We start from the raw sequence: 24,688 nt of genomic DNA, 5'->3' as shown, positions 1-24,688 counted from the left end.
AGCACTTCTCTAAAAAATAATATTTAAATGAAGTGTTAAAAAAATAGAAATTTTGATATAAGAGATATCATAAAGTAATGTGTTATATATTATAAAATTAGTTTTTGAGATGTGAAATGCTAAATTTTTTACAACTTTTGATGGGAATGTTGATGCACATGCTAAAGTGAGTGGACTGGTTAAGAAACGTGTAAAATGGGTTAAAAGAGTGGCAGAAAATGGCACGCGCTTCTCACAGTAACACGTATTCTTGCGAAGGGTACAGCTGTAATTTTGTAAATAAGAAAGAAAGAAAAGGTCTCCTAAAATAAAGTGAGTGTGAGCGTATAACAAATAATAAAATTTTATTTTCTAACCGTGTATTTTATATAAATATAAATACTAGTAAAGTAGCAATATTTTAGAATTAGAATTAAATGAGAATTGAAGGTCATCTTTTTAGAGAGAGGTTGCCGGAAAACTTGGAAGCGGATCCAGAAGAAGAGGAAGATGTTTGAGCAGTGATTTGCTTGCTGCTGGGTTTCTTTTCCTCCCAATCACAACATACATACATACATGCATGCATTATTAATCCTGATTTCTTAGTTCTATTTGATATGATCCGCAAGCGCTAGCTTGTAGTATATATTATTTTGGGTTTAATGAGATGAGGACGAGTTGATTAGGTGAAAGAGTTGTGTGTGGGAGATTTGAGATATGCAGATGGAGAAGGAGAGATGGAATGGAAATAATAATAATAATATGTCAGAATATGAAAAGAAATTAGGTGTAGATGTAGCAGTAGTAGATCAAAGAAGAGAGTCTCCTTCTCCTGTTGTTGTTGGTTGCATCCAACACCCAGTTTCCAAGATGGACACTTTGGCTGGCATTGCCATCAAGTATGGGGTTGAGGTATTTTTATTTTTATGAATTACTCTCTTTATATATATATATATATTATCATTCAAAATTGATTGATTGATTGATTGATTGATTAATTGATTCTTTTCAAGGTTTCCGACATAAAAAAGATGAATGGTTTGGTTACAGATCTTCAAATGTTTGCTCTCAAATCTCTTCAGATTCCTCTACCGGGAAGGCATCCTCCGTCTCCATGTTTATCCAATGGCCATGGGTACCTCTTTTTTTTCTTTTTCTATTTCACATCTCTGGTTTTAGTTTGACTTTACAGCATCTGTGCTCTGTGCTCTGTAATATAATACAAACCCTTTAAATTTGACTGACACCTCTTTTTATTTGCATTTTCTGACTCAATTATAGCTCAAGTTTTCTTTTCAAATATAATTTATGACATTAATAATAATAATAATAATAATAATAATAATAATAATAATAATACATGTAACTGACTTCAAATTCTGTAGAATAGAATGACAAAAAGGAATACATGTGTCTCATCCTCACTAATTTGTTGAAGACCCATGGCCAATCCCAAAATTTTTGGGACTAAGGCTTCTTTGTTGTTGTTGTACTTGTGAAACCTAAATAATAAAAACACAAATTATCTGTTTTGTTATTCAATTTCACAAAATGTGTGGTAAAAGCGGGATTTCATCTTCTTCTTTCTCTTCTAAGTATGAAAAAAGCATTTGCAGAGTATCTGTCTGTACTTTTCCGTATTCTGTCTGATGAATTCAATTTCCATGGCAATATTCACATGCATACAATCACTATTCTTTAGGAAAATTTGGTTCTACGTGATCTCGTTTCAAATAAAATCCTTCAAGTGGTATAGTAGTCTATCACACAGTTGGCATTTGTTTCTTATGAATACCCATGTCTTTTTTGTTTGGGTAAATTGCATAGTACACCCTTAAAGTTTGAGGGTTTGGATTTTACACCCTAAAATTTCAGAATTTAGATTTTACTTCCTAAAGTTTGGGCTATCTTTGGATTTTAATCCTTGAAGTTTCAGAAATTGAATTTTTCCTCCCAATGTTTGGAGATGTTTGGACTTTAAATTCTAAAGTTTCACAATTTGAGAGTTTAAAACCCAAACACCTCCAATTTGAGAGTTTAAATTCCAAATACTTTCAAACTTTAGGATGTAAAATCCAAATTTTGAAATATCAAGATCTAAAATCCAAACACCCCCAAACTTGAGGGTGAAATTCAAATTTTGACACTTAAGGGTGTAAAATCCAAAAACTCTCAAACTTTAGAGGTGTAATTTGCAATTTACCCTTTTTTTTTTCTTACAATAGGTGGGGCTGACAATATATGAACCCAGCTTCTTCCCTTCAAGACAACTGAGCATTCTCATTTAGTTACAAGGCTCTTGGCCTTGTTTCATATTTGATAATAAATTGTAAACCAAAAGTTTCTCATTCCTTTACATTTTTCATTTACTCCCACCATTTAAAATATTTTAGGTTCTATTTAATATCCTTATTATGCAACCGTTATTGGTCTTTCTATTATGGAGTCGGATGTACTTTTCACATATCCTTTCTTGTGTAAATGCTAATATATTTGCAGGCAAAGCAGTTCGAACCACACCCCACCTCGCTGTGTGTGCCATGAACTGTTTGAGTCATTCCAGACCCTGAAAGTAAAGTCTCCCCAGTGGAAGGTCTCTCCAGCCATGAGTTCTTTACAAGGTTACTATGGGCTTAAAACAGCAGATCAAAAATCAATAGCTGAAGGTTTTGAAATGGCAGTCTACAGAAAAGGAGGTTCTCATTATTTAGAAGATGGGCCATTTCCCGGTGCCTCACTAATTTCCAACCCATCTTTGAGCCATCATCGAAAATCTAAAAGCTTGGTTACTGCTTTATTGGATGAGAATGGTGTAATAGCAGGCATTGTGCCTGTTGCAGAAGCTAGGGATGGTGACTCTGATAGATGGAGTGAGAAACTAGTCAGAAGGCGTCAGAAATCCGATGCTGACTTCACTTCCTGCACACCAGAAATGCTGTTGGAGAATAACAGTAACAGTGGTGGGTTTTCTGCAATAACGGGGAAAGGCTTAGCCTTGAGACCTAAAGCAGCAAACCGAACTACTTCAATTAGTGATGCTGAAGCAAGTGGGTTGATTCCTATACCAATTGGTCAGGGGGATTCTATGATGACTGATGGCTTATTTGGGGTTAGGAAGTCATCAAGCACATCAAGTTTGCAGGAACAGGACAACAATAGTTCTTCATCCATCTGGAGTAGTACAAGGTGGAGTCTGAAGCCAGATTTGCAGAGCCTTTCAACTGCAACCATTACAAAACCGATCTTTGATGGCTTGCCAAAGCCAAAGCCAATAATAGGTCGAAGAAACAAAGCTGCGCTTGACTAATTCACATAATTTTCACTCAGGCCTTTTGATGGGTAAATAGAGAGACAGAGAGAAGATAGAAAAAGTTAAGTAAGCCAGTTAATTAATTAAAATGTTGCGTCCGTTTTCTGTTTTCTGGAGATGTTACATGTCTATTAAGGAGGCTAACATGTAGAGCAAAGAAATGGGTGTTAAAGAAGGAACTGTACGTGTTGGGTTTGGAAGCATCCCCTTCTTACATCTTGTGTAAAGATTTTTGCTAGAGGATTATCTATATATAGAACGTATATTAGATTTTAGATATCCTCCAATTGGAGTAAAAAAAAATTGTTTATACATGTATTCTTATATTGTTTACTTGTTTCGTCTTGCACTTTCTAAGGTTGACATTGCTACAGTTTCCTTTTTTGGTGTATTTTCTATCTCACACAATTGACACTAAATATGTTATTCCCGGCATGTCTGTGAGCGAAATTATATATTTGTTTGGATTCAGATTCTTCTTCAAAGGGCTTGTGAGATCAACAGAGAAGGCTGTAATTTGGCTTGCATATGCTGACTCGAGATCAACAGAGAAGGCTGAAATTTGGCTTGCATATGCTGACTCGAGGAGGAAGCACATGCCAACACACGCATTACACTGCTTAGGGTTTGTATTGGATATTTGATTATTTGCATCGACTATATTTTGCTTAAAATATCAGCTGAGTAGGAGGTAGAGCTATTCTCAGTACATTACCGGATTTTGTGCCATTTGGATTGAAACATTCTTTTGGTAGATGCACTCATTAACAAGCTGACTTGACTCCATTATTCATAGATTGATTTGAGTTTGGGTTATGCACACTAGGCAACAAGTGAGAAGTCTCAGCTAAGGACTCTGTTAAGCTGACGGAGAAGTATTTAACTTGGATTGTTGAGGTTTTATGGACCGAGGAAGAACTAAAAAGTGCAGGAAGGAAAGCGTATGTATTTTAACAAACACTCTAAAAGGAAGAAGAAGACCCGAGGACCATGAAGGACTCTTTTAAGCTGATGGAGACCAACCAGAAGTCGATATTCACTAAATGGAACCTAATTATTAGTTATAACTAGTTGCTAACTTCTGTTACGCACGGGGAACTTACCTAATTGTGAGGTAAACTAAAATAATTTTATAAAATCTTAGATTGATTAAAAGACTACACTATTGTATGACTTGCTATTGTATGATTTCAATTTATGTTACAATTTAATAAAGAAACCATTGTTTGAACGTGCAATAGTTTGCAAAAAAATTGTCAGACAATTTTAGATACTACAAAAAAAAAAAAAAACTCAAAATTCTAATATTAAAACTTCTGAAAACCAAAAAATACTAAAGAATTAGATGATTTACTGCTTAGAAATTATTGAAACAAAACAAAATAGGCGTAAATGCACTTTTAGTCCCTACATTTTAACGTTTTTCCATTTTAGTCCCTACATTTTATTTTTACTACTTTTAGTCTCTAAACCAATTTATGCGTATTATTTTCCTCATTTCCGTCAGTCAACTGATGGAAATAGCTGAGGTGGCAGCCGGAGACATTAAAATATTATTAAAAATGCCACGTCAGCATGACACATCAGCATCTGTTTTTTCTTTTAATAAATAATTTCTCAATTTTAACTAAAAAAATAAAATAAAAACACAAACGCAAACTCAAATTTAAAAACATAAACCTAGAAAATCAAACCAAAAAACACGAATTCAAAATTAAACCTATTAACAAAATATCACTTCTTTCTCTCTCTTCTTTTAATCACACGGTCACTCTCACTCCTCTCTCTCATTTCTCATCTTCCTCTCTCTGATTTGGTGGCTCTCTCAGATGGGCGTGGACTGGAGATCGAAATCAGCAACATGGACTGAAGATTGGCGGCAACAACATGGTGGTTTGGAGATCGGCGGCGACGGCGTGGTGGTTTGGAGCAGCGGTGTCTCTCTCAGATCGGCGTGAACTAGAGATCGAAATCGGCAGCATGAACTGAAGATCGGCGGCAACAGCGTGGTGGTTTGGAGATCGACGGCGACGGCATGGTGGTTTGGAGTGGGGGTGATGGTGGATTCTCTCTCTTTCTCTCATTCCGATCCTCTCTTTCTCTCCCTCCGATTCTCTCTCTTAGATTGGATGTGAGTTTTGGTTTTTCTTTGAATTTTTGTTGTGGGTATTGATACAAGATTCATGGTGGCGGCGGTGGGGGATTGTTGTGTTGTTGGTGGGGTGGGGACGTTGGTTTGGGGTGGGTGGGTTGAGACCAACTGGGGTGGCTGGGTTTGAGGTTGGGTTGAGGTGGGTGGATTGAGGTGGTTGGGGTTGAGCTCGGGGTGGCTGGGTTTGAGGTTGGGTTGAGGTGGGTGGATTGATGTTTGTATGGAGGGTTTGATTTTTCATGTGGTGTTCTGGGTTTGCTAGAGATTGAGGGTTGGGTTTGATTTTTCATGTGGTGTTGGGTTTGATTTTTCATGTGGTGTTCTTTGAAGGTCTTTTAATTTCCTTGGCATTTGATTCGTGTTTGTGTTCTTTGATTTTCTGGGTTTGTGTTATTGTATTCATATGCATTTGATTGTTTGTGATCTTTGATTTTCTGGGTTTGTGTTTTTTGATTTTCTGGGTTTGTGTTCTTTGATTTTTTGGGTTTGTGTTATTGTGTTCATAGGCATTTGATTGTTTGTGTTCTTTGATTTTCTGGGTTTATGTTCTTTGATTTTCATGTTATTGTTTTTAATTTTGCTTTTTTTTATTTAGTTAAAATTGAAAAATTATTTTTTTTTAAAAATAGATGCTGATGTGGCATTTTTAATAATATTTTAATGTCTCCGACTGCCACCTCAGCTATTTCCATCGGTTGACTGACGGAAATAATGAAAATAACGCGCGTAAATTGGTTTAGGGACTAAAAGTGGTAAAAATAAAATGTAGGGACTAAAATGGAAAAACGTCAAAATGTAGGGACTAAAAGTGCATTTACGCCAACAAAATATATATGACTAAACAATAGAGAAATATAAGAGAAAGATGGGTTACATTCAAAAAAATAATCTATGACTATAACTATTAAAAGGAATCAAAAGATTTAGAGTCTACAAATTATAGTTATTATTTATATATACATATGTGTGTGACTACACAAATTCAAATGTTAAATATTCCAAAATACAAAAAAAAAAGTAATAAGTTTTAAATTTTAACGGGTCTAAACTTTAAACGAACCTTATCAGCATGTGGCCTACGCTAAAAAATGTTGAGTAGGAGCCCACGTTGAAATAATGAAACCATACCTCCTCTTAATATATGGTATATAAGATTTCTACCTAAGAAATTAACATACTTTCATATCGTGAGTTGAAACTAAGACATATGCGGTAGCAACAACCTTAAATTTCAATTATTTCAAGCTTTTTTATCTTGTAAAAAATGGCTAAAGAGAGTTTGGTAGTTCATGTACAAAAATTACTTTTTAAAAAATACATTAAAAACCATAAAATATATTTATATTTTTTAACAAAGTAGAGGAAAAGAAAATAACAGAAGAAGAGGTCGTACCTTTACTCTGCTTAAAAAAAAAATATTGGGCTTTACATTGCTTTTATAGTGTTCATGATTAACCTCGCAAATTTGGAGATAAATTTTCAACGTTTAAGTTTGAGTTTAAATTGGACTTGTTAGAGAGATAAAGTTTCACTCCTTATTAAGTTTAGACTAAACAAAAATAATTTTGTTTTAAAAAAATGATAATATTGAGTTTGAGTTTAAGTTAGACTTGTTAGAGAGATATAGTTTCACTCCTTGTTAAGTTTGAACTAAGCAAAAATAATTTTATTTAAAAAAATGATAATGAGGTGGCAAGTGGCAAGTTCAATAAAAAGTCAAAAACTTCGGTTATATAATAATAATAATAATAATAATAACAATAATTTTATTTAAAAAAATGATAATGATGTGGCAAATTCAATAAAAAACTCAAAAATTCAAATATTAAAACTTTTGAAAGACCAAAAAATATTAAAAAATCAAATGATTTACTGCTTAGAAATTATCAAAACAAAAAAAAATATATATGACTGAGCAATAGAGAAATATAAGAGAAAGATGGGTTACATTCAAAAAAATAATTTCAATTATTGCAAGCTTATTTATCTTATAAAACACACACACTCGCCCACTTAAGAAAAACATACACACACTTTCCCAACTGCTACATGACTACCATATATTACACGGAGACAATCACAATTAAATATATGTCATACTATACTACCTCTTCTCCCCCCCCCCCCCTTCCTTTACAACAATTTTTTTATAAAAAAAAATCGAATTCAGACTCTCCTAATTAACAAAATTAATCATACATAACAAAATTGTCCTCTAAGCTACAAGACACAATCACACAAAGTTCTTGACATACAATCCCACTCCTATATGTTTTAGTTGTATGTGTAAAAAGTTTGAAAAATGATAAAGAAATTATAAATTTTAGAATGAATGTTATTGATAGATATCAACAATAGTAAATACATGTCAAGATTATTATTATTATGTTAATGATCGGTGATATAAAGTTAACACAATAAATAACATGTTCCCTATCAAAGACTGATAATTGGGTTTTTAGCAAAAAAAAAAAAAAATTGTTTGATATACTCAGTGGAACTCTTATTAATGATGCGACATGAGCCACATGACATCTATACATCTTTTTGTTTTCTTGAGCAAAAACATTTTATGCATCTTAATTTCCAACAATGCCAACCTTTGTGTATTTGGCGTACGTGAAACATAGACAGGAGTTGTTTAAGAATTGAGATACATAGGAATTCTTGTTATGCATGATGTGCAAAACATTGCATGTAACAACTAACAACACATGTTGCAGAATTTAAAAATACATAAAAATCATAAAATAATTTTTTTTCACAAAGTAGAGGAGAAGAAAATAATATAAAAAGAGCTCATACCTCTACTCGGTTTTAAAAAAAGAGTATTGGGGTTTGCTTTGCTTTTATAGTATCCATGATTAATCTCTCAAATTTGGAGATAAATTATCAACATTTGAGTTTGAGTTTAAGTTGCACTTGTTAGAGAGATAGAGTTTCACTCATTGTTAAGTTTGGATTAAACAAAAATAATTTTATTTTTAAAAAAATGATAATGATGAGTTTGAGTTTAAGTTGGACTTGTTAGAGAGATAGAGTTTCACTCTTTGTTAAGTTTAGACTAAACAAAAATAATTTTATTTAAAGAAAATAATAATTTTATTTAAATATTGTACTGACGTAAAAAATTGTGAGAGCTTCAGAAGTTTCGGTTTTATAATAATAACTAGTCGCTAACCCGTGCGATGCATGAGTTTATCTCTTCTTTGAGTAGTTTTTGTTATAGACATGTGAGTTCAAGCTAATAGAGCATGTTCTCAATGTCCATAAATCTGTCAATAAGAAACATTACATACAAATCTCTGCACTGAAATAGAAATTAAACATGTAATAAGATTTTAGCTGATACGAAGTTGGTGGATGAAAGTTGTGTGAGACGTTTATAGATTGAAAGAGAAGAAGAAGAAAGTTGATAGTAAATTTTGAATAGAATAGAACTTCTCTGTTTCTGGTTTACTCTCATAAAAAAATAAAAATAATGAGAAAGTTGATATTACATTTTAACCTTCTCTAACAAACTTATCATTAGCCCACATAGTAGAGAGCACATAATTATATTCCTGACCAAATACTTGCACAAACTCCAACTATAAATCTTACAAACCTCAAAGTTCATGAATATATTCTAACATAAAAATTGATAAGTAAAAATTTTAGTTTAAAAGATTTTTTGTTTTAAATTCAATACTTACAACAGAGGAAGGAGGATGTTCTGACATAAAAAGCAAACAAAAACCTACCCTTTAAACTATAGAAACTTATTACCAAAAAAAGGAATCATAAACATGCACATATTTTTGAAATCAAACTAAAGAATTAAAAAACATAGAATTAGACAAACTCATATGAAAAAAAAAAAAAAACACATACCAAGTTCTCTGTAGCTGTAGATTTAGATTCTAATATTTGTAAAACACCACCTTTGGAAGGTTAAAATTTTGATGGTTGTAGAACACCTTCAATTATCTACCCTCTATATACTAGATTATATGTGACATTAAGTGAGGAATATTGTAAAACATCATTGTACCTAAAAGAAAAATTAGATAAAAACATTACTAATTCTCTTACCTGCTAGGTTGTGTTCCTAGGAAACCTGCAAAACCTAAAGGAAAACAAAAATAGAAAAACATTAAGAACCATTAAGCAAATGAAAAGAGGAATTATTAATAACATATTTCATAATTTAAATCAAAATTCAAATCTACAGAGACGCAAATTAAAAAATCATAACCAAATACTTTCACAAAACTGAGCCAACAATACTACTATAACAATACTATAATAATTTTTTTTACGCCCCCTCCAAACAAAATATTAGCTAGTGTAGATACAAATTTAGGCAGACGACCTATCAAAAAAATAGGCAGACAAATTGTTATGTTTATGGATTGAAACACGTATAGCAAACTTTGTTTTTTGTTTTATTTTTGGCTGTGCAATGGCCTAATAATTAGAATTATACTATGTTTAAACTACCTCCAAAGTGTCCTTGGAGTAAGGACATCACCACGACCAAAACTCTATATAGTGGGGGAACGAAAATAAAAAGAATTTAAAATAAAAATAAAAAGAAAAAGAAAATAGTGATGATGTGAAAATTTGTGGGAGCTTCATAGGCTTCAGTTTTATAATAATAATAATAATAATAATAATAATGAGAAAAGGTTTTAACAAAACAAAACAAATCCTCCTTCACTTTGTTTCTTTCGTAGTAGTATACTATAAAAATAGTTTCGTTCAGAGATTGGCACCACTCCCAGTTATACATATGTGTCCCTTAGTTAAGTTTAACCCTTAGTTTACATATGGACTTTTAAGGATGATGATTGTTTATAGTTAAGTTTAATCCTTAGTTAAAACGAAACATATAAATCTGTTGGATAAATATATGGAAAATACAGTTTTGTATCTCATACAAAAACACGCATTGGAAATAAACGGAGCTATATCATTCATGTGAGATAACATGCAACATCTGAATTTTAGAAACAAAGAACAAGAAGGCGTACCTTGATGCAGCGAAATTCAAAATAATGAAAGATTGAACTTGGGAAGACTTTCAATCTTCACTCTAATTCCACAATGTGCCCAAGATGTGTGATCTCTCAATCAGTTTTATACGTACTTGTTCAAGAGAATAATGAAATGTCATTTTTTTTTTTTTTTTTTAAAAGAATGTTTCTCTTTTAATCATACGTATATATTTCTACACTTGACAGTTACTTTATTTAATAACTTTTATTAAATAAATAACTAATTATCTAATTGGATTAGGCTTCTGGGCTAGTCTAATTGGGCTTTAGTGTGTGGCTTGGAGTGAGATCAAAAGGGATAAATAAAGCTCTAACTCCAATGGGCTTTAGACTTATCTGTTAACTCTTGACAAACCCAAAATTACCATTAATTATATTAAATACCACTATATAAATATAATTGCACCCTAAGCCTTATTAATAAATTATATCTCAAGAGTTTATTATCTAAACATTTAACCCCTTCATGAAAACATTCGTAGTAATACAAAGTCATAATGTGTAACTGTTACTTTGAAAATTACTATCTCTTGATCCTTGAGTATCCGGTTTAATCCTTTAAGTTATTCATATATATTTTATGAAATTTAATTTCATAAAATATAAATTTTAGTAACTCTTTACTAAAGTGTTTAGGCCTAACACTTTGAATAACCAAACCTATTAAACTTATCTCAAAGGAATATTTTATATCTCTATAAAGAGACTATGAATTCCATCTTAGAGTGTTCCTTAAACACTATGTGTGGTTGCCCAACATACTGAGGTTTTAACCATTTGTTTAGATCTCACTTCGGATATATTAAAGCAACCTACATTTCATGATCGGGTTCACTATTCCCTTAGGTTGAGAGTTTATGTAAATGAAAGTCTTGAAATTTATTATTCATTTGACAGTTATTAATAGAATAATAAATCCCAAAGTGGTCCAGTTCAATATGTCTTATGTACTTAAAAAATATTAACATATAAACTAGAAGTCTTCACTTCTATGATCAAAACAAATCATCTTAATTGGCATGTTATAGTCTTTGCAGATGAAATGCCCAATTTCATCACCGACTGCGAACTAAGATTTTGAATATACAAAGGACTTGTAATTTATATTTTCTGTGACTAAATCACGTAAATTACATACTCTGCATTTCAAGGACTATATGATAATGTCCAAATATTAATGTTATCATTATTTTAGATAATAAAAAAAAAATTTATTACATATAACATAATGTCATACATAGCATACAATAGGATTTTAGGGGCACTAATCCTAAGAATCTCCCACTTGTCCTTAAAGACTATTGCGCATTAATCTAACTCCTATTCCCTCCAAGTGTGACTCAAAAGTCTTCTGGGGCAAGGCTTTGGTAAAGGGATCGGCCAGATTATTTGCACTATCAATCTTTGCTACAATCACATCTTCTCGAGCCACAATGTCTGGAATAATATGGTAGTTTCTTTCTATGTGCTTTCCTTTCTTATGATTCCTTGGATCCTTGGATTGTGCAACTGCTCCACTATTTTCACATAACAAAGTGATTGGAACTTGCTTCATTCTCATAACATCAAGACCAGAAAGAAATTTCTTGAGCTAAATAACTTCCTTTGCTGCTTCACAAGCAGCAACATATTCAGCTTCCATGGTGGAGTCGGCAATACAATATTTCTTAACACTCCTCCAACTTATGGCTCCACCTCCCAAGGTGAACACACAACCTAAAGTGGACTTTCTGAAATCAAGATTTGACTGAAAATCAAAATAGGTGTTAAATCCTCCCAATGGTAAACAAGCATATAGTCCCTTGTTCTTCTTAGATGCTTGAGAATATGCTTTACAGCCTCACAATGTTTTGGTCCTAGATTTAATTGATATCGACTAACTATACCAACTAAATAACAGACATCTGGCCTAGTACATAGCATGACATACATGAGACTTCCCATTGCTGAAGCATATAGAACTTGTCTCATTATCTCTTCCTCTTATCTATATATCTAGCTTATGACAAGCCTAACATTCTATTCTTTCGGTCTCGCCAAAGCTTGATCCCTAGAATATAGTTAGCTTTGCCCAAGTCCTTCATATCAAATTGGATTGACAACCAAATCTTAACTGATGACATTACCCTTACATCATTTCCAATGAGTAGAATATCATCAACATAAAGCACTAGGAAAATTACTATTTTGTCTTGATGTCTCTTGTACACACATGGTTCATCAAGATTTTGTTCAAAACCAAATGAGTTGATTGCTTGATAAAATCTGATGTTCCATGACCTAGATGCTTGCTTAAGTACATAAATGGATCTTTTCAATTTGCATACCATATGCTCTTGATTCTTTGCTATGAACCCTTTTGGTTGCACCATATAAATTTCTTCTTCAAAATTGCCATTTAGAAAATCAGTTTTGACATCCATTTGCCAAATCTCATTATCATAATGAGTAGCAATGGATAAGATAATTTTGATAGATTTAAGCATGAATACTGGTGAAGAAGTTTCTTCATAATCAATACCTTCCTTTTGTGTATACATTTTCGCCACTAGTCTTGCCTTAAAGGTTTCAACCTTTCCATCTATTACTCTCTTCCTCTTGTAAACCCATTTGCAACCAACGAGTTTAATGCCATTAAGCCCCTTTACAAGATCCCAAACTTGATTGGAATACATAGAATCCAATTCAGATTTCATAGCTTTGACCCAATGATGTGCATCTATATCTTTCATTTCCTTTTCATAAGTGTAAGGATCATATTCAACCTCTTCTGAGATAGCTTCATAAGTTTCTCCCAGACCTGTAAATCTTACTGGTGGCCTAATAATCCTCCCATTACAACAAGGCTCCTGTGTACTAGTCATCTCATGAGTAATATCTTGTGGTGTATCTGATACAACCACATCATTCCTAGTTTTATTCATTGATTGTTCATTTACAGGTTCATTCATTTCAGCTAAGACAACTCTACTTCTAGGAGTAAAATTATTCATATAGTCATTTTCCAAAAAATTGGCATTTGTACTAACAAACACTTTATTATCTTCATGACAATAGAATAAACCTCCAACATTTCCTTTTGGATACCCTATAAAGAAAATCACTGTTGTTTTAGATTGCAACTTGTCAAACTTTCTTTTCAACACATGTGCTGGACAATCCCAAACATGGAGATGTCTCATTCTAAGCTTACGCTCAATCCACAACTCTATAGGTGTTTTAGGAATAGACTTCGAAGGTACTAAATTCAGAAGATACATCACAGTATTTAAGGCATATCCCCAAAAAGATTTTGGTGGAGTCGAATAACTCAACATGGATCTAACCATATCTAAAAGAGCCCTATTCCTCCTTTCTGCTACACCATTTTGTTGTGGTGCTCCAGGTGTAGTCAATTGGGATATAATCCCATTTTCAATTAAGTAATCCTTGAAATCCCCAAAAAGGTATTCTCGACCACGATCAAATCGAATGGTCTTTATGCTTTTACCTAATTGATTCTCAATTTCAGCCCTAAACTCTTTGAACTTTTCAAAAGTTTCGGACTTCTGTTTTATTAGGTACACAACTAAATCTAGAGTAATCATCAGTGAAAGTAATGAAATACTCATAGCCACCTCTTGCTTGGATAGACATTGGACCACACACATCTGAATGTACTAGTTCTAGCAAATCTTTGGCTCTCTTTCCTTTTGCATTAAGAGGCCTTTTCGTCATTTTACCTTCCAAGAAGGATTTGCAAACTGGGAATTCATTAAAATCTAATGGTTCTAAAAGCTCATCTTTCACTAGTCTTTGGATCCTGTTCGAAACAATATGACCCAAACACAAATGCCAAAGATATGCATCACTAGTAGAAGGAAACTTTTTCTTTGATGATTTTACATGTGAATTATTATCTAATTCAGAATTGTACAAATCATTCTTATCAGGAGTTATAATATAAAGACCATCAACAATATCGCCAGAATAGATAAACACTTTATCCTTCTTTATTACAATATTGTCTCTCAAGATAACACAATATCCATGTTTGCCTAAGTAAGTTGTAGATATTAAATTTCTACGAACATTAGGTACATATAAGCAGTCTTCCAATATTAAAACCCTGGAACCAAAGCACAAATTAAACACTCCTATAGCTACAACTGGAATTTTGCTCCCATAAGCCAAAGTAAGAAATAGTTCCCCTTCATTCAGCCTTCTAGTCTCCTAGAACCCCTACAAAGTATTGCAGATATGATTAGTACAACCTGAATTCATACACCGGGAATTTGTGGGATTATGTACTAAACAAGTTTCAATAAGGAATGATCTCATCATACCTTTATTCTTACCAACTATGAATTTTGGATAGTTTCTCTTCCAATGACCTTTCTCACCACAATGGAAACATTTTCCTTTGGTGTATTCTTTTACCTTTTCCTTTCCCTTATTGGCAACTCCTAAGGCAAGTTGTTTACCATCTTTTTTGGTGAAGGCCTGCTTCTTCTTACCACCATTGCCTTTTGACTTAGGTTCAGAAGAGGAAGCTTTAGCCATATTAGTATCAACACTGGCTATCCCAAGGATGCCTTTCGTTGCCACTAATTCATTTATTAATTCAAACAAGGTATAAATCTTTTTGTTTAGATTATAATTAAGTCTGAATTCTTTGAATGATTCTGGCAAGGATTGGAGTATCATATCCTCTTGGGAATCTCCATTAATGTTGGCACCTTAAACCTCCAGTGTATTCAAATAAGAGATCATATTAAGACAATGCTCTCTTATTAGAGTCCCTTGAGCCATTTTGGTATTTAGGATAAGCCTCATAGTGTCTTGCTTAGCTGAACGACCTTGCTCACCAAACATCCCCTTCAAACTTAACATTATGTCTGAAGCTAGTTCCATATCCTACATTTGATGTTGTAGAACATTTGAAATAGAGAGGTGCTACGTCCACAACATTTTTACAACAATTTTACAACAAATCATAGGTGGTTAGTTGTTATAGGTTCAAATTTGAATCTAACACTAAGATTACTTTTTTGTCCCAACAATAACAACCAGTAACAACTTGCCACTTAGAATTTGTTGTAAAAATGTTGTGGACATATCATTTCTCTTTGAAATAAATGCTAGAATATAGAACTTAGCCATCTTGTTAGATTTCTACCAAATATCATATCACTGTTTTGTTTTCAGAAGGAGCATCTAATAAAGGAAAGTTTGACATGGTTCATGAAGCACAAATTTGTGCTCTTTAGCAGTAAGAACAATGTCTAAGTTTCTTTTCCAGTCAACATAGTTGGATCTAGTCAGTTTTTATTTTTTATATATATATTAAGAATAGTAACAAGTGGGCTAAAAGATGCCATGATTAAATATGAAAATAATAAACATGAATATAATAAGTAGATTGGACATTATCAATTTAGCATATAAACATATAGTATGAAACCTTAATAAAACCATATTATAAAATATGCAATGACAACCCAATCCCATATTCAATATCCCTCAGCATAGAGTGAACATTAAATACTATGATTGATTGAAAATATCTTTCATTACTAGCCCTGTCTTGATAACTCTTACCAAACACTAATAATATGCCATTATTAATTTAGCCTCTAAATAATAATAGTAAGAACTCAGCATAGATGAATACTATAAAATTTAGTCTATTGTACACCATTACCTAGAGTCATGTGTAGCCACATTTCATCTACCAACAAAAGTTTAATCTAGTAGTACCATGATACAAAACACCCTCCGCATGGAATGTAAGGCTCAAGGCCAAGACGAGGTGTTTGCTCACACTGCTATAAACTTGGAAGTTCAATCTTGTAGTACTATGAAATAAACACCCTCCGCATGGAATGCAAGGATCAAGGCCAAGACAAGGTGCCTACTTCACACTACTATGAACTAGTAATGGAAACCGTGAGATTCAACCCTTGAATCTCTCTCCCACTAGAAATTTTAAAAGAAATGTTTTTATTTGGAAAACATGTGTCATCTCATCACATGGCCTTGCACTTCATCAATGTTTTAACACTTAGTGAAATTTCAAAAACAGTACGCTTGATCGGTTGAAATTATTTCTCGATCGATCGAAAAATTCAATAAATTCATCTCGAAGATTTTGGATGACTTGATCGATTCTCGATTCTTGTTAGATCGATCGAAAGGAATTCTGAACTAATTGAAAAATTGAAGAAATTCATCACGAAGTCTCTGCCTGAATCGATCGATTCTCGATTCTTGTTTGATTTATTGAAAAGAACATTCGATCAATTGAAAGAAATTCTTGATCAATCGAGACTCGTGAAACTGATTTTTTTCAAATTTTTTTGGTAATTGTTTTTGACGTTTCACTTGAACAAAACATAGTCCCTTGATCATAACCGAATGAGATTGAGATCAAAATTGAATGTCATTGATGCTATAGTCTTAAAGTTCAATATGGCATGGTTAAAATCAAACTTAAACACCATCATAACATCAATATCAGTTTTATCAAACAATAGTTCTAAAACTAAACTATGTAGAAAAATTACTGCAGAATTTTCAAAAACCATGAAAATAGTTTTCTTTGGTTCTAAAACTCACTCAACATGTTATACAAACATGAGTTTGAAGACCGCTCTGATACCATTGTTGGATAAATATATGGAAAATATAGTTTTGTATCTCATTCAAAAACACAACGAAAATAAATGGATCTACTTCATTCATGTGAGATAGCATGCAACATTTGGATTTTAGAAACAATGACCAAGAAGGCGTACCTTGATGTAGCGAAATTCAAAACAATGAAAGATTGAACTAGGGAAGGTTTTCAATCTTCACTCCAATTCCACAATGTGCCCTAGATGTGTGGTCTCTCAATCACGTCTATACATACTTGTTCAAGAGAATAACCAAGTGTCTTTTATATATATATAAAACTGAATGTTTCTCTTTTAATCAGACGTATATATTTCTGCACTTGGCAGTTACTGTATTTAATAATTTTTATTAAATAAATAACTGATTATCTGATTGGGTTAGCCTTTTGGGCCAACCTAATTGGGCTTTAGTGTGTAGCTTGGAGTGAGACCAAAAGGGACAAATAAAGCTCTAGCTCCAATGGGCTTTAGACTTATCTGTTAAATCTTGACAAGCCCAAAGTTACCATTAATTATATTAAATACCACTTTATAAATATAATTGCACTCTAGGCCTTATTAATAAATTATATCCCAAGAGTTTATTATCTAAACATTTAATCCCTTCATGAAAATATTCATAGTAATACAAAGTCATAATGTGTAACTATCACTTTGAAAATTACTACCTCTTGATCTTTGAGTACCCGGTTTAATCCTTTAAGTTATTCATATATATTTTATGAAATCTAATTTCATAAAATATAAATTTTAGTAACTCTTTACAAAATGGTTAGGCTAACACTCTGAATAACCAAACTCATTAAACTTATCTCAAGAGAATATTTTATATGTCTATAAAGAGACTATGAATTCCATCTTGAGAATATGTGTTCCCTCAACACTACGTGTGGTTGCTCAACATATTGAGGTTTTGACCGTTTGTTTAGATCTCACTTTTGATATATTAAAACAACCTACATTTCATAATCGGGTTCATTATTCCCTCAGGAGAGTACTTCATAAGTGGGATCAAACCCCAAACCAAATCTTCCTTTGTTATTTGAGAGTTCAATGAGAGTAGGGCTCCCATGCCCTATGGCTTCGAGGCCTTGGCCTAATTTGTACCCAAACTTGAGCATTTCCCTAGTGGCCATCAAAATTGCTGCAAGCCAGCCGGACTTAGGCTCCAAAGCATTGTGAATCATGGAAACTAGCTCGAACCTGTGGAAGGACGCTTATTGATGCGAACCTCAATCGACACGCTTTGAGACCCAACAAAAATATTGGAATATTTAACCCAGGAAAGCTAAAAATCAGATTTATGATAGAAACCCTGACCCAACGTTTATAAGAGAAACGCGAACCAAAGGTATAAGTTGACCTTGACCCAATGATTATAAAGAATCACGAACCAAAGGTATAAAGTTTGAACGCCACAAGGAAGAATCCTTGATAAGTTCACAGTTCTTGAAGAACCAAAAGAGAGCAAAGCCTCACCTTTTCTGAATTTTATTCAATAATCTTCTATGAAAAACGTTTACAAGCATAAGGCCTATTTAAGGGCTCCATGAAACTTGACAGACAAGAAAATATATTCTAAAATAACTCCTAATTGATACCTTACCATATCTGGAATCAAATTTGACCTAAAAAGCATTAAATGCACCTAAAAACAAGGAATTAAATCACCTAAACCTAAAATAACGTTTTTACATAAAAATACCAAAAATAATAAATTACAACAATTAAACAGTAAATTGTGTCCTCATCAGACCCCTCCACTTGAAACAAACTCGTCCTCGAGTTCATCTTTGAAATCTGAAATCTTCCACTCCAAATAAACAAATACTTCGAATGCTTTAATGACTTGATCCTGTTATGAAACTTGAATCCTTCATAAAGTGTAGCAGAAAATTTCTTCTCATCTACTTTCAATTTATTTGCAACATCAATCAACAAAGGGTTGATAATAAAATTAAAATTTTCTACTCCAAGAAAATCAACAAATTGAATAGTCATCTTCAACAAATCAATTGAGACTAGAGGATTGTGAGTTGTGGACTCATCCTCATAATTAACCTCAATTGAATCTTCCACAATGTTCTCAATAATTACCATCTTTTTTTTTTTTTCTTTTTTTTTTTTCAAGTTTTTCTTTCTTTTTTTTTCACTTTTTTTTTTGGATGATAACAGGAAATAAAAGATAAAAGGATAGAAAACTGATTTTAGAACCTGTGCTCTGATACCAAATGATGCGAACCTCAATCGACACGCTTTGAGACCCAACAAAAATATTGGAATATTTAACCCAGGAAAGCTAAAAATCAGATTTATGATAGAAACCCTGACCCAACGTTTATAAGAGAAACGCGAACCAAAGGTATAAGTTGACCTTGACCCAATGATTATAAAGAATCACGAACCAAAGGTATAAAGTTTGAACGCCACAAGGAAGAATCCTTGATAAGTTCACAGTTCTTGAAGAACCAAAAGAGAGCAAAGCCTCACCTTTTCTGAATTTTATTCAATAATCTTCTATGAAAAACGTTTACAAGCATAAGGCCTATTTAAGGGCTCCATGAAACTTGACAGACAAGAAAATATATTCTAAAATAACTCCTAATTGATACCTTACCATATCTGGAATCAAATTTGACCTAAAAAGCATTAAATGCACCTAAAAACAAGGAATTAAATCACCTAAACCTAAAATAACGTTTTTACATAAAAATACCAAAAATAATAAATTACAACAATTAAACAGTAAATTGTGTCCTCATCACTTATGGAAAAGCATTGGCATCAATGTAGGGGATGGATGTCTTCTGGAAGATAGTCATGGGCTCTTCAGCCATATTGGTGATCAACTAATTCTCAGAGATGAACTTGAGTCTCTGATGGACGGTAGACACGACTGCACCTGCTACATGTAACTAGGGTCTCCCTAAAAGCATGTTGTATGGAGAGTCCACTTTAATCACTTGGAAGTTGACCATGAAGGATCTTGAGCCAATCTAAATCATTAGCTCAATTTTGCCTTAAACTTCGGGACGTGTGCTGTCAAAGGCTCTGATGATCATAGTGCTAGGCCAAATAAGATACATTTCCACTTTCAGGTGCTCAAGAATGGCCATCAAGCAGAAATTCAAGGCTGATCCACTATTGATTAATACCTTTACGACAATCATGTCTTCACATTTTACCACGATATGCATGGCCAAAGTATGATATTTTCCTTCTAGAGGCCACTCATCATCTAAAAAGGAGACCTAATTGGTGGCCAACACCAATGATATTATACCCTTGAAGGAGGAGTCTATAATACCGGTAGGAACATTCATTTCCTTCAATACCTTCAATAAAGCCTTATGATGGACCTCGGAAGATAGCAACAGAGCTAAGATAGAAATTTGAGTTGGAGATTTGTTCAATTGCTAAATAACACTATAATAAGCCGTTGAATGGTTTTCAAGAATTCCTCAGCTTCTTCAGTGGTGACCCTATTTTTGATTGGCTCAGCTCTCCCTTTACTAATTTCCTTCCTCCTTTTTTCTAGTTCCTCAAGAGTATAACATCGACCAATCCTGGTAAGTCCGGATAGGCCTGAAGAGATATTAGAGCATACGGATGACCAAGCCTTCTTGAGTCTCCAAATTTGGCTCCGGGGAGAACATCTTTGGACTAATGATGATTGGACAGGGCAGAGCAGCTTCTAAAACTTTTAGGCTAGGAGCCCCAAAGATCCCTTGGATAGGCTTTGGTAGAATTAGAGGATCGAAACCTCGAATATTAGGAATAACAAGGGTTCCTTTCTAGACAAATCCTAGAGATGGCTCGGTGATCCCAGGTAAACACAAGATCAAAGGAGCAAAACCCTCAATGGTTGGCATGATTTGTTCCTTCTTTGGAGTTAGCACTCCTGAATCCATGAGCGATTCTATAATCTCTTTGATAACAATCGAAGTTGGAGGAGCAAATGTCCTCATCCCTGGAGGAACCTTACAAAGGCACTCTTGTAAGTACTCGTCCCAGTCTTTCCTTGATCCTATTGACATAGGGTTATGGATAGTTCTTGCTTGGGTACTTTGAGGGCATAGGCTAGCTGCCATGCAATCACTCCTCCGTACGACCTCTCTTTCGATCCAGATAATGCCACGGCCAGCTAAACTCTAAATTTGTACCCCCAACACTCTATAATCGAATAAGGTATGCTTGTCCCCACTATCACAGAATGAGTAGATTTCTCAGTCAAATCCTGGGGCTCCTATGTTCTCCAGAACAATGTGACTTTCTTGGGCTAGAGCCAGTAACATGGCTTCCCAAGGAAATGAGGAGGATGGGAAGTCTAGGATCCTCTCCTCCACTACAGAGATAGCATTCACATTCTCTTCCAAATGAGGAAGCAAGGGATAAATGATGACATTTAGCCCGACCTTGTTGTCAAACTGTACTAACTTGTTGTCAATGAGATCTTGAATTCAATGTCTCAAATGCACACATTCTTCCAAGGTGTGCCCTTCGGCCACAAAATGGTGTTGACATTTCTCGGATGGGTCAAAACCAGGCAAAGGAGGACCGTCTCCAAGTTTTGCAAATATTGGAGTCACTAGCTTCTTCTCCAATAGATAAGCATAAAGCTCTGCCATGGGCATGGGTAACAGAGAGAATTTTCGTGGCTTCGCCTTGGGATATCTGATGCAAATCAAGGAGCTGGTCATGCTGATCATACACGTGGAAATGAAGTTGAATTTGCACATGACCCTTTGTCACTTCCTAGTGGCCCAATTACAAGACTTAGAGCTAAACGTTTCAAGGAAGCACTAAATGGGCTAGTCCAAGAGAATTGGGCTGATTCTGAAAAGACCAAGGTGGGCTCAGATAATAATCAAGGCTTAGTCCATGTCATCAAAGCACTTGAAGAGGCAAATTAATCTAGTCATTTAGCTTGTTTAACTGCCTTTAAAAGTCCAAGAATCCAAAAAAACGTGGGAACTTGTTTTGCTTAATTTTTGTGCTGTTTTCAAAGCTGTAATTATGACTTGCCTATTCTTGGAGGGTTTTTCCAGGTATATAGATGGATAGTACGAATTTTAAAGATCAATTTTGGTTTTCAGAAAAACTATTCTCCTTGTGAGGTCTTGTGTTCCTCTTGGTTCTTAAAAGAACTCTTGAACTTATCAAGTTAATCTTGTGGCGTTTAAACAACCAAACTTATCACCTTGATTCTTGAGAGTTTCTTAGGAATTCTTGGTGTGGCGTTTTCAATCCAACGTAGTCTTGGTGTTTCATCTGATTAGATGACGGGTCAAGGCTCAACAAATCTTATCTAACGATCTTGGAGTTCCAAACCATCATTGTTATCGGGTTTCATCACAATTGTTGGTGGAGTTTATATCATTTGGTATCAAAGCTTTGGTTCTAAGATAAGTCTGCCTATCTTTTTATTTTCATTCTATTTCCTGTTTCTTACACACACAAAAAAAAAGAAAAAAAAACGAAACAAAAAAAAAAAACGAAAAAAAGAAAAGAAAAGAAAATTTCTTAATCTTGTTCCTCACCTTATTCAAGTTCTTGACCTTTTTTATGAGTTTTGGTTGTTTATCATTCTAAATTACTGCTGGATTATTTTGAATTAGTTTCTTGAAGTTTGATTAAGAACTAAAGAAGACACAAAAGAGTGGAAAAAGGCAAGAGTGTGTGAGACCATAAGAGGGTAAAAGCCGTTTAGAGTGAAAACACGAGTGCGAGTGTATCAATTCTTGAGTGAAACACGTGAGGGAGGGCCTGTGAGGATTCTAACCTTGTTTTGCAGATTTTAAACATGGCCAACAATCAAGAAGAAGACACAACTGAAGAACTTCGACAACATCAGAAACTCCAAATGCAAGCACTGCTAGGGTAGATGAGGCGTATGTTGAGGGCTGAAATTGAACCTATTCATGAGAGATTGGATAGGGTAGAAGCGGGAACTCCTAGAGGCCAGCAACATGACATCCACAACAGGCAGCAAGGTAGGCGTGTTCCATGGCGGAATGTTGAGGAAGAGGCGAAGTCAGAGGAGGTTGATGAGCCATATGTGAACCGAGGCAGGTTTGAGCGTGGGTATGGGAATAGAGAAGCTAGGATGGGTAGGCCTAGGAGGGATAATGATTTAGGAAACATAAAGATTCAAATCCCATCTTTTCAAGGCAAAAATGAACTTGAAGTTTATTTGGAGTGGGAAACTAAAATGGAGATGATGTTTGATTGTCACAACTATTCGGAGATAAAGAAGGTTAAGTTGGCTGCAATTGAATTTACTGATTATGCCATTGTGTGGTGGGATCAATTATTGATTAATAGGAGGAGGAATAGAGAGCCGCCCGTGGACACTTGGGAGGAGATGAAAATGCTTATGAGGAAGCGTTTTGTACCCAATCACTATTATAGGGGACTGTATCAAAAGTTGCAAAGTTTAACTTAAGGTTCCAAGAGTGTGGATGAGTATTACAAGGAGATGAAGGTAGCTATGATCCGGGCTAATGTAGAAGAGGACCGGGAAGCCATAATGGCTAGGTTCTTGCACGATTTAAATCGTGAGATTGCGGATATAGTTGAGATGCAGCACTATGTTGAATTAACGGATATGGTGCATCAAGCCATAAAGGTGGAGGAGCAATTCAAACGGAAGGGATTGGCTAGGAGGGGACAACCTATGACCAGTCAGTGGAAGACAGCTTCAAAAAGGGACGAGCAGCTGCAAAATAAGCCAAAATTTGAACCATCTAAGAGTGCCAACTCAAAGACCGCCACTACTGTAGGTAACACTGAGGCTTCGAGTTCTAAAACCCATGATATTAAGTGTTTTAAATGTCAGGGGTGGGGACACATAGCTAGCCAGTGTGTAAACAAAAGGGTGATGGTGATAAATGCTCAAGGCGAGCTTGAGTCGGAGAATGAGGAAGAAGTAGAAAATGTTGACATGCCATCTTTGGAGGATGCCGATGATGAGCAAAATGTTGTGGCTGGAGATTTATTAGTAACAAGGCGAGTCCTCAATGTGTAGGTTAAGGAAGAAGAAAGTAACCAAAGGGAGAACTTGTTTCATACTCGGTGCTTTGTAAATAACAAAGTTTGTAGTGTCATTATCGATGGAGGGAGCTGCACAAACGTAGCCATCACTTATTTGGTGGAAAAATTGGCCGTAACTACCTTGAAACATCCTCAACCTTACCGACTTCAGTGGCTGAATGAATGTGGCGAAATCAAGGTGACAAGACAAGTGTTGGTGGCATTATCCATTGGCAAATATGAGGATGAGGTGCTATGTGATGTGGTTCCCATGCATGCATGCCATTTATTGTTGGGAAGACCATGGCAGTATGATCGGAGGGTTAAGCATGATGGATTCATAAATAAGTATTCTTTCACTCTTAAAGGGCAACCCATTACTCTTGTGCCATTAACTCCAAAACAGGTCAGGGAGGACCAATTAAAGTTACAAAGATCAAATGAAAAGAAAAAGGAAAAAGAAAGGAAGGCCGAAATTGAAAAAAAAAAGAGTTTAAAAAAAAAGGAGAGAAAAACATTG

General features: G+C 34.3%; 2 protein-coding genes across 3 annotated transcripts in view; both read left to right on the top strand.

The window, feature by feature from the left end:
• Nucleotides 1-320: 320 nt before the first annotated feature.
• Nucleotides 321-3,720, top strand: LOC142629576 (uncharacterized). 2 transcript variants are annotated; one of them, XM_075803578.1, is made up of 3 exons: nt 321-891; nt 993-1,114; nt 2,479-3,720. In XM_075803578.1, the coding sequence occupies exons 1-3, from the start codon at nt 697-699 to the stop codon at nt 3,284-3,286; spliced, it is 1,125 nt and encodes a 374-aa protein (XP_075659693.1). In that variant the 5' UTR covers nt 321-696; the 3' UTR covers nt 3,287-3,720. The 2 variants fall into 2 exon arrangements, with proteins under 2 accessions (XP_075659693.1, XP_075659694.1); XM_075803579.1 differs by having other exon boundaries at nt 412-878.
• Nucleotides 3,721-23,614: 19,894 nt separating this feature from the next.
• LOC142628860 (uncharacterized) overlaps nt 23,615-24,688 on the top strand; it is a 6,564-nt gene continuing 5,490 nt past the window's right edge. The window contains exons 1-2 of the mRNA XM_075802896.1: nt 23,615-24,144; nt 24,238-24,574. Coding sequence (XP_075659011.1) covers nt 23,615-24,144; nt 24,238-24,574 — 867 coding nt within the window. The remainder of the gene's footprint in view (nt 24,145-24,237; nt 24,575-24,688) is intronic.

Source organism: Castanea sativa, chromosome 3, assembly GCF_040712315.1.
Source record: "Castanea sativa cultivar Marrone di Chiusa Pesio chromosome 3, ASM4071231v1".
In the NCBI taxonomy this organism is placed as follows: Eukaryota; Viridiplantae; Streptophyta; class Magnoliopsida; order Fagales; family Fagaceae; genus Castanea; species Castanea sativa.
This window is presented reverse-complemented; position numbering and strand designations above follow the sequence as displayed.

Coding starts and splice junctions, on each gene's coding strand:
- LOC142629576 (XM_075803578.1), top strand. CDS start 697: ATGCAGATGGAGAAGGAGAGATGGAATGGAAATAATAATAATAATATG. Junction 892..992: donor CCATCAAGTATGGGGTTGAG/GTATTTTTATTT, acceptor ATTCTTTTCAAG/GTTTCCGACATAAAAAAGAT. Junction 1,115..2,478: donor TGTTTATCCAATGGCCATGG/GTACCTCTTTTT, acceptor ATATATTTGCAG/GCAAAGCAGTTCGAACCACA.